Source organism: Priapulus caudatus, unplaced genomic scaffold (genome assembly GCF_000485595.1).
Source record: "Priapulus caudatus unplaced genomic scaffold, Priapulus_caudatus-5.0.1 Scaffold20, whole genome shotgun sequence".
In the NCBI taxonomy this organism is placed as follows: domain Eukaryota; kingdom Metazoa; phylum Priapulida; class Priapulimorpha; order Priapulimorphida; family Priapulidae; genus Priapulus; species Priapulus caudatus.
This window is the reverse complement of record NW_014577081.1, coordinates 1,027,460-1,038,496: the sequence shown is the minus strand read 5'-3', so window position 1 is coordinate 1,038,496 and position 11,037 is coordinate 1,027,460. Positions and strand designations below refer to the sequence as shown.

The 11,037-nt window shown below is 47.6% G+C and overlaps 1 protein-coding gene and 1 long non-coding RNA gene across 3 annotated transcripts; both read left to right on the top strand.

The window, feature by feature from the left end:
• The first annotated feature begins 791 nt into the window (after positions 1–791).
• Positions 792–4,113, top strand: LOC106812316 (heparan sulfate glucosamine 3-O-sulfotransferase 1-like). Its single transcript, XM_014816160.1, has one exon. It carries the CDS (start codon positions 798–800, stop codon positions 1,872–1,874), a length of 1,077 nt encoding a protein of 358 aa, XP_014671646.1. The 5' UTR covers positions 792–797; the 3' UTR covers positions 1,875–4,113.
• A 2,990-nt stretch (positions 4,114–7,103) lies between these two features.
• LOC106811838 lies at positions 7,104–10,759 on the top strand. 2 transcript variants are annotated; one of them, XR_001394212.1, is made up of 4 exons: positions 7,104–7,206; positions 9,931–10,003; positions 10,339–10,479; positions 10,670–10,759. It is a non-coding gene; the product is annotated as an uncharacterized LOC106811838 (long non-coding RNA). The 2 variants fall into 2 exon arrangements; XR_001394210.1 differs by having other exon boundaries at positions 7,104–7,219.
• Positions 10,760–11,037: the final 278 nt, after the last annotated feature.

The window sequence follows — 11,037 nt, the reverse complement described above, 5'->3', positions numbered from 1 at the left end:
TGCACACACACGAGACAGCATCATCGATAGTTATAATAACCGCACGCATAGACGCAGCCCATGATGGCGTGTGGGGTGTGCGTGTGTATGTGTGTGTGTGTGTGAGGGAGAGAGAGAAAGAGAGAGAGAGAGAGTGTGTGTGTGTGTGTGAGGGAGAGAGAGAAAGAGAGAGAGAGGGAGTGTGTGTGTGTGTGTGCGTGCGTGCGTGTGTGTGTGTGTGCGTGTGTGTGTGCGCGCGCGTGCGTGCGTGCATGCGCGTATGTGTGTGTGCGCGTATGTGTGTGCGTGCGTGTATGTGTTTGCGTGCGTGCGTGCGTGCGTGCGTGTTCGCGTGTATGTGCAATGATATTGATAACGTTAAGGGAGAACGTGTGAAGTGGTAGGCAGGCATCAGGCAACCCTCAACAAGACTGCCTCTGATCATGATGGCATGCGCACGCGTAAACAATATTAATGCTCGCAACACCATCCTCGTGCTCACCTAACTAACTTGACTAAAGACATGAAAAATGGTACACACTTCTTCTCTGCTTAGTACTCAGCAAAAAAAGAGATAGAGTGTGGAAACGGTGCCAAGAAGGGAGCCTTGTATGCGGCGGCACCCGCCAGTGAAAACTGTGAATCTCTTCACTAGCCCACTAGGCCAGTAGCCCAGTAGGGCATCCGAAAATTATTATTATATACCTAACTAACTAACTATGTTTTGTGATTTTATCCGGAATGTCCCCATCATATTGTTTAACGACCTGATGACTAAACGTCTCCCGTTTCTTCCTTCTCTTCGCAGATGTAGCAGCATGACACAGAAAGACGCATTACTAGAGGCGCCCCCTGTCGACGCGGCGACGCCCGGCCGCGCCGGCATCCTGGCGGCGGTGTGCGGCGGCGGCGGAGCAGGGAAGCCTGGGGGCCGCTGCAGCAAGGCCCGGCTGCTGCCTCTCTTCGGCCTCCTCCTCTTCGTCGGCTGCTTCCTGACGCTGCGCGCGATGCAGTCGTACGCCGGCGCGTGCCGCCCCGCCGCCGCCACCGCCGCCGCGGGCGGCGCCGCCACGCTCGGCTCGATCGACGAGATGCGTGAGCGCATCCGCTTCCGCGGCACGAACCGCCGCCTGCCGTCCTGCATCATCATCGGCGTGCGCAAGTGCGGCACGCGCGCGCTCCTCGAGTTCATGAACATGCATCCGAAGGTGCAGGCGGCGCACGGCGAGGTGCACTTCTTCGACAGCGAGCGCTACGCGTACGGTCTCGAGTGGTACCGCAAGCGCATGCCGTACTCGTTCCCGGGCCAGGTGACCGTCGAGAAGTCGCCGGCGTACTTCATCACGGACGGCGTGCCGGAGCGCGTGCGCGCGATGAACAACGCGACGCGACTCATCGTCGTCGTGCGCGACCCGGTCGACCGCGCCGTCTCCGACTACGCGCAGATCCACGCCAACCGGCTCGCCAAGGGCAAGCCGCACGCGACCTTCGAGGCGTACGCCGTCAACGACTACGGCGAGGTGAACACGTCGTACAAGGCGATCCGCATCGGCGTCTACCACCGGCACCTGCAGCGTTGGCTCGACGTGTTCCCGCGCACGCAGATGCACGTCGTCGACGGCGACCGCCTCGTCGTCGACCCGGCGTCCGAGCTGACGCGCATCGAGGCGTTCCTCGGACTCGAGCCGCTCATACACGCCGACAACTTCTACTTCAACGCGACGAAGGGCTTCTTCTGCCTGCGGCACGACGCGACCGAGCGCTGCCTCACGGACACGAAGGGCCGCAAGCATCCGGCGATCAACCCGCGCGTGCTGCAGAAACTCGAAGACTACTACCGGCCGTTCAACCTCAAGTTTTACGAGCAGGTCGGCCGCGACTTCAACTGGCGGTGAGGATCCGGCTCCCTCCCCACCGCGTCTGCGCGCGCAAAGACGAGGATGCTGAGGGATGCTGGCGGGGAGCGTCGGCGTCGGCGCGGCGACGGATGCTTCGTTTTCGTCTGTGGCGGAGGGCTTCGCGGGGATGCTGAGGATGCGTTGCCGGGGTGACCGCTTCGATGCGGGGATGCTGCGCGTGACTTTGGCTGCGGCGTATCGTAGGGCTTCTGTGAGGAGTGGTGCGCCAGCGGGACGAGCGTGTGTACCTACGCGGCGGCGGCGACGAGGAACGAGACTCGATCGCAGGTTCGCCGACGCGGCGACGGGATGCTTGTAAATGAATCGACCGGCGTGAACGATGGGTGAGGTGGTGAGACGAATCCTCGCGAGGTCGCGACACGGAGACGCCATGTTTGCTCAATGTCACATCCATCCGCTGCGCACGTGCACACGCAGCCTGTGCACATCTGTCTGCTCCTCCTCTCCGCGCGCGCTCCCACCAACGCACCGGGAAGGAAGCTGCCGCAACTAACGTTTCCCCCCCTCCCCCGAACAAAACGAGCGTCGAGAAGGAGGCCAGCGCGTGGTCCGCAGCGGTGTGTTCGAGGCCGCCTCGGACGCCGGGACGTGCCAGAGCAAAGTTCGGTGACGTCGTCGCGCATTTCGGTGACGTCACAGCGGAGTCTGATGACATCATCGCCGATTTCGTCACGGTGCGCTGACGTCGTCGCGGATTTAGGCGACGTCACCGCGGCGTTTGGTGATGTCGTCGCAGCCGCCGCTATGATCGGTGACTTACGATGAGGTTGTGTCGTTCGGTCGTCGCCTCTCACTGACGCTCGCGAGAGACTGCCGAGATGCGGGGAGAGCCCCAATGAGTGTAAATAACACGTGATTGCCCCGCGACGCGCGCACTCGCGGCGGCCGACGTCCGGCGAATCCGGTCCGCCAGATGGCGCTCTGCTTGCGATCGTTGGCGAGGGGTTCAGGCAAGCGTCGCTGTTTGTGTTGTAGCAAACGTATATGTTTATACTGTATAGCGAAGTGAGTTCTACATTCTGTTTACTACTAACTAACGTAAGCCGCTGGCTGACACGCGCGCACGTTTGCAGTTGTTGTGTAGTGCTGCCATCTATCGGCTACAATTGTAAGCCGCGTTTTTCGCGTTGACGTATAATCGGGTTATTGTCTGGTTAGCGACACCTTGCTTTCGGCGGGAGCCGAGAGCTTTTTTGCCTCCTGTTGTTGTTGTTTTTTCGCGGGGATTTTTGTCTTCGCTCTCTGATATCTGCGGAGCGACTATAATAGTATTACGTAGCAGACGAATCTGGTTGTAATTAAGTCATTTTTCGACGACGCCGACGACGACGACGCGCGCGGGTGTGTGTGTGTGTTATACTTAAGTTATTGTATGTACGGTGTTTATACGTCTGCTGCTGTTGGTGGCGATGATGACATTTGATGACGTGTACGGTTGTAAACGGGATTTGTTTTACGCGGTTTACTTTATTTTTGACGATTACTTAGTTTACGTTTATTTATCCGATGCTGTGTTGTTTTGCTGAAGGTAGTAGACTGACACCGTAAGTCGTTTGAGAATCGCAGCCGCTGTTGTTCGCATCGTTGGGTTCAGCCACGCGGAATTTTGGAGTCAGTCTATACTCTCTGGACATCGTAGAGATGGCGGGGGTATGGGTGGTGTATATAGCTCATGTTTAACCATCTTCAGTCGTTACTAAGCCGATGTTATGGTTGTGTCGTATTTAATCGATGTAGAGAAATTTAAGAGCGTATATGCGCTTGTAAATCGAGCTATAAATGCCAACTCTTAGCGACAGTCGCGGTTCACATTTTGAAATGACGAAGAGCTTAAATTTATCTCGGTTCACTAAAACGTACCCCTTATTTGGCGGTCGCCGCGCCACACGCACGGCGTTTAGAACTAAAATACTCGCGCAAGCGTAGTTCGTTAGAATGAATCAATTTATGCCGTGATGTGAAATAGTTTTACGGTATCGCGTTCCGAGTTTCGGAGCCAAAAATCAAACTTATTGCACAATAGTTGAGCATATGATCACACATAATACGCGGTATGTGCAAATTCACACACCGTCATGCGGTGAACGTTGTCGTTGTTACGGTCTAGGCAGGCGCGTGCACTATCAAGATGTGTTTAGGTCTTCCTATCGTGATACTAAGAACCTGTTTGTATTTTATTTCAATAATAAAAAACCCGTTTTCCGTGAAACCGATAGCCAACTGTTACATGATGTTGACTTCGCTAACCTTATTAAATGCATATTCATAACAAAATATAACTTCTCTGGTCAGATATTGCGCTGGCACTGACACACTAACGTAACCAGATTGTGGACTGGCTGATATAGGCAGCGGGGACCTTGCATGCAAGGTTTTCTTCCTATTCTTTAAGTGAAGTCTACTGATAAAATGTTATCATATAAAGCTATGCTAGAATACCTCCTCTCTATTTTAAATGTATAATTTTCGCAAAATATTCTTCTTCTCGGGAGATATTGCGCATGCGCGAGCACCGTTTCGGGCGTGTAGTACCGACTAAAGAAAACTGCATAATATAGCTTGCGGTGGGAGAGAGGGATAAGAGACTGAGGAAAAGCAGCAGGGAAGATAGCTGAGGGGCGGTAGGAGAAGAATTAGGCTGAGCGAGGGACGGGAGACAACGGGAAATACGGGAGGGGGTGAAGTAGCAGTTTTGCACCCTACAGGCGAGGGCCCTGTCCTAATTATAAACACAGATGTACTGATAACAATTCATTACAAAAATCTATGCTGAAATACCCCTAACCATATTAAATGCATATTTATCACAAAATATAACTCCTCTGGTAAGATATTGCGCATGCGTCTACACACTATCGTAGCCAGATTATGTACTGCATGGCTGGTATATGCAGTGGTCACCGTACATGCAACGTCTTCTTCCTATTTTTTAATGGATGTCTACTGATAGAATGTTATCATATAGATCCATGCTAGGATGAGTCCTCTTCATTTTAAATGCACAATCATTGCAAAATATGATTCTTCTCGGGAGATATTGCGCATGCGCGAGCACCGTTTCAGGTGTGTAGTACCGACTAAAGAAAACTGCATAATATAGCTTGCGGTGGGAGAGAGGGGTAAGAGACTGAGGAAAAGCGTCAGGGAAGATAGCTGAGGGGCGGTAGGAAAAGAATTAGGCTGAGCGAGGCACAGGAGAAACAACGGGAAATACGAGAAGGGGCGACGTGGCAGTTTTGCACCCTACAGGCTAGGGCGCTCTCCTAATTATAAAAACAGGTGTACTGATAACAATTAATTACAAAAATCTATGCTGAGATATCCCCTAACCATATTAAATGCATATTCATCACAAAATATAACTCCTCTGGTAAAATATTGCGCATGCATCTACACACTACCGTAGCCAGATTATGTACTGTCTGGTATATGCAGTGGTCACCGTACATGCAAGGTCTTCTTCCTATTTATTAAGGGATGTCTACTCATAGAATGTTATCATGTAAATCCATGCTAGGATGACTCCTCTTCATTTTAAGTGCATAATCTTTGCAAAATATGCCGTTGACTGTCAAGATAATATTCTTCGACCGTTCTTATCCGTTCAAAGTAGAGCCGGGCAGGCTGACAGCACGTGTGCATGGTAAAATCTTATCTACATGCTTCACTTCGCTCGCAGCATCGCGCCACGATTCCCAGCTATGCTAATGTATGGGCAAATGGCGCTGCAACGTCGGTCGCCGTTGACTGCCAAGATAATATTCTTCGGCCGTTCTTATACGTTCAAAGTGGAGCCGGGCAAGCTGAGAGCAAGTGTGCATGGTAAAATCTTATCTACATGCTTCACTTCGCTCGCAGCATCGTGCCACGATTTCCAGCTATGCTAATGTATGGGCAAATGGCGCTGCAACGTCGGTCGCCGTTGACTGCCAAGATAATATTCTTCGACCGTTCTTATCCGTTCAAAGTAGAGCCGGTCGGGCTGACAGCACGTGTGCATCGTAAAAGTCGGATCTATCAATATTTCACATTGCTCGTAGGCATCAACGCTCCTGGGTTCCGCCGCTATGCCTTATATTACTGTACAGGAAGCTAGCGCTCACGTTCCGCGTCGTCACCGTTGCTGCTCTATTTATTTGATTGTATTTTTATTTTTTTTTTTTTTCCACTTTTTTTTTTTTTGTTTTTTGGCATACGTTCAAGGTGGAATCGGGCCAGCCGATTGCACGTGTGCATGGTAAATAGCATAATAAATGTAAATAACACTCAAGTGTGCATAATTTACTATACAATGTGTATAAATTATCAGTAGTCGTGATGGAAACCCTCGTTCCGCACCTATCCCCTCCTCTATGTGCACGCTGTGGGGTATTCTTGTTATTGTTCTTCTCTTTTTTCCTCCGTCAGGCTTTTTTGAGTCCACAATTCCCCTCCCGCACTCACCCACATAGGCTCCGACCCGGGTATACGTATTAATGAACGAACGGTTTAATTATTCATTATCCACATCCAGGGGCGGTCGGTACGGACGGGGGGGTCCGAGGACGCGACCCCCCCCCCCTGCTCGCGCAGAAAACGCATCTAAGGGGGTCTAATTTAAAAAAATTCCCTTCGCGTGCTCGCAAGTTTGGGTTACGGTTAGACCCCCTCCCCCTGGTACAAATCCTGTACAAGCCCCTGACATCATAACGCGCACTGGATTAGTAGGGGGCCTACTAGATACAACAATGTAACCCAAACCCAAGAGGATATCCCCCTATCCTCTTGGGTTTGGGTTACATTATTGTATCTAGGGGCCTACGTGAATCGCGATGCTATGATACAAGGAAAACACGTCTGCTTTTTCCTTCCTGATTGAGCATATCCATACATATATTATTTAATCAAAATTTCTCGTTTCAGTTATCCGTATGTTTTTGAATTCGTAATTTCGATAAGAATGTGTTTGTTTTGCCATTTGCGTGGCACACAATATTGGCCTCACACACATCTGTGACGTAAAGTGATGACGACACCTCTTAGTTTATGTATAACCATAATAGATTAGGAAACATTTCATATGTGCTATTTTAAGTAGCTGCTAGTTGAATTTTGATTAAAAATGATCTTTCTATGTTTGTCGCGATAATAAATGATTGGAATTAATGTTGTGAACATCTCTTTGATGCCAGTAGAGGGCGCTGATATGTAAACACTAAGCAAAAATTTTAGAATATGCAGAAGTTTGATAATATGTAGATTCAATGTTATTCAATATTTGTCACAGAATTCTTGACTAATGCGGCAAGCCATAGGTTCTATGACAAATGTATATTTGCCTGGTATGTAAGTGGGTTTATTTGCGTACGGTTTATGAATCATGACATATGCTATCTTTAGGAAACTATTGTATTGAACTGTACAGTGTACATCGACATCGCAATACTATAGTCTATACCTACTATTACTATTACTAATACTAGTAATACTAATAGTAATAGCTAATAGTAATAAGTAATATAATAATACTAACAGTAATAAAATACGGTGCAAATCCACTTTAGTCACCTTAGGTATTTCTGCGTATCATCAACTGACAACTGATGCACAGACTCCGTATATCAAGGAATGATGCAAAAACCCTAACCCTAACCCTAATCCTAACCCTAACAGTAACACACTTCGTGATACCTAAGGTTATACTCTATGACTTAGGGTTAGGGTTTTTGCATCATTCCTTGATATACGGAAAGTCTGTGCATCACTTTGTGATACCTAAGGTGCCTAAAGTGGATTTGCGCCTAAAATACTAATATTATACTTATACTTTATACTACTACTACTAGTGGTGCTGATAGGGTCTATGTCCCCCAGGGTACTGCCGGAACGTACCCTAGGTACGGTCCGGTATACCGGAACGTACCCTGGTAACTATCTAATATGCCGGACCGTACCTCGCCTACTCCAAACCGTACCCTGACTTTCAGCTGATGTCGTAATACATACCGCTTGTCGGCAGGAAACGCGCCGCTTTATGCTCCCGTTCCTTGTTTCCGGTTTGTTCTCGCAAAATATTCGTAACCCTTACCCTGTTACGTTTCACCTCCCGACCCTTTCTACAAGTGTCAGCGAGTCTATGCGTTTCCAACCCATTAAGATAATCATACAAATTTTCCTGTTCCACCACAACACTTAGAGCCATCTTTCAAAAATCTCGTGCGAAAATGCGCGAAAATGTCGTAAACATTGCGAAAGGAAAACGCATTCCCGATCATCGCGATATTTGTAAAAGGATTGCGCGCATCAGTGTATATAGGTTGAAATTTCTTCTTGGTTTCACAGTTTCATACTCCAATCCAACTTTATAAAGATATCATACAGGTCTGTATGTATATTTCAAATTTTTTGCGACATCAGTAGTGGGCGGAACAGGGACAGTCAGGGTACGGTAGGGAGTAAGCGAGGTACGGTCCGTCATATCAGATAGTTACCAGGGTACGTTCCGATATACCGGACCGTACCCAGGCTACGTTCCGGCAGTACCTTGGGGGACATAGACCCTATCAGCACTAGTGGTAGTGTAGTTATACTTATACTATAGCTCTAGTACTATAGGCTGCCCGCGTTCATTAACTGCCGCAGGGCAGTTCATCTATAGGCAGTTAGTCTATAATAGTCTAATAATAGGCAGTTAGTCTATAGAACATTGTCAGCTCGATTTCGCTACTGCATTTGGTCCCGATTGGTTCCACGGAAAATGGCTCAGAAAACGCAAAATGATCGGGCTTTTTAACATTTATTTATCTACATGGACATCTCACCTATCTTTTTGAACACTTAATTTCCACAACTTTACACCATGTATTTATGCCTTTAATATCTTTATTCCTCACAAGTCAGCACTACTGGCTGTACCATTTGAATTTGAAATATTGTGGCGTGCAAACGCGTGACGTTACCGGTATTGTATATACATGCACCATAGATGCCATGTGTTTGCCTACATATCCGGTGACGTCACGCGTTCGCACGCCACAATATTTCAAATGGTACAGCCAGTAGTGCTGACTTGTGAGGAATAAAGCTATTAAAGGCATAAATACATGGTGTAAAGTTGTGGAAATTAAGTGTTCAAAAAGATAGGTGAGATGTCCATGTAGATAAATAAATGTTAAAAAGCCCGATCATTTTGCGTTTTCTGAGCCATTTTTCAGTGGAACCAATCGGGACCAAATGCAGTACTTAGCGAAATCAAGCTGCCAATGTTCTATAGTCCTGCAGCAGTTAATGAACGCGGGCTATAGTACTAGAGCTACAGTACTTACCGTATTTCCTCGAACGAGCGCCTGGGCTCGTAAGAGGGCCTGCCTCGAAATAGGGCCGGGGGTAAGCCCCCCTCGAAATAAATGAGGGCCGGGTCATGAGATGTGATATGTTCACATGAAATGATATTGTAGACACCAATATGTTCTGCTCACGCTACCATCAGCCAATGGACAACAAGCACATGCATAATTTCTGATCTCTGAACCAGAGTGAACACAATGCGCTCAGACACAATGCGCGAAATCACAATGTAATTTACGACATGTTTTGTGGGGAAGTTGAATGAAATTTCAAACGAAAATATGTTTACCTCGGAAGATTTAGAGATTTCTATTAGATTTTGACTGATAAAAATGTACTTGTACTTGAAATAAGGCATACATTTATATGAGCGCCGGACCTCGAAAAAGGGCCTGCCTCGAAAAAGGGCCGGGGCAATGAGACAGTTTAAAACAATAAGGGCCTGGGCGCTCGTTCGAGGAAATACGGTATACTAGAGATAGCTAAGCTAAGATACTAAGATAGTGACATACTGACTCGCTGGAATCTACAGCCGTGTCTGCTCGTCCAGTGACCAGTCAGAATTTTATAGATCTACAAATATTCTAGAATTCGGCTTATATTACGTTTCAGATAAATCATAAAGATTGTTGGGTGTACCCACATTCTGCCTGTGAGACATCCGAGTATGTAGCACACATAAATCAATTCATATATCTATCAACAGATGGTTTTTGACATGCAATCTCACGATTTGCTGGTAATACATTCGGACGAGCAGCCACTGGCTTCATACATGTGTAAGTCATGGATAAACCTGAGGCTTAAGAATTGAAGTTCGTCATGGACGTATCGCATAACTACAGGCATGTTCCACTTGAGCAGCAAAATTATGTAAACACTTACATGGAGGTTTGCACAGAACTTAAGTCAGTTTCCTATTCTGCTAAAAAAAATTTAAGTACTAAGTAGTGACCAAAAATTATGTGGCTTCTACTCTGCTACCAGTGCATTTCATTGGCCATTAAATGTTTGTGAGTATTGCAACATTTAAACAATGTTGGGGTCATGTCATGTTTCACACCATTAAAATAAAATGTGCAGATTACAATAACTCCAACTATATTGGTACTAGAAATATGGACACCTGCTAAGATCCACGTTCAAGTCCCCGCAGCATAGACGCAGCATGGAGGTGCACTGTGGTGGACTTTTCTTTACCTCCAAGTTCGACTCCGGAAATCTCAGGAGAGTCGAACAAGTGGATCGGAGTCTGGTAAGGCCATCATGAAAAATTGATATTCAAGAACTATCTCCCACTTTTATTGCACGCGTAATATTGCAACGTGTATTCGAGAATGCTGTACCAGAGAACTCGGGTACATAGAGGCTCGCAGGCAGGTGCACGGGTAGTGCGTCTCGATCATGCAAGCACGTTGGGAAACGTCGTTTATCATTTATTGCAGACTAGCGCGCAGAATGATGACAATGAGCCTGACTATGAGTTCAACGTGTGGACCAGACCGGACTGTGCAGGCACAGCGTACGAGAACGGAAACAGGCAAGGCTTCGTAACTCACCCGCAATGTTTCGAGCCGGATTAAAAGTTTAGTTATCACATCTTTGCATCGATGCATCTACTAACGAGAGAAATACTATGGACCACGTGCTCTGATGACGTTAGTCGTGGCCATTGCCAGGTGCTACCTTATATCATACATCAGGTGGTACCAGTAGGCTTGCATACACACACACACACATACACACACACACACACACACACACACACACACACACACACACACACACACACACACACACACACACACACACA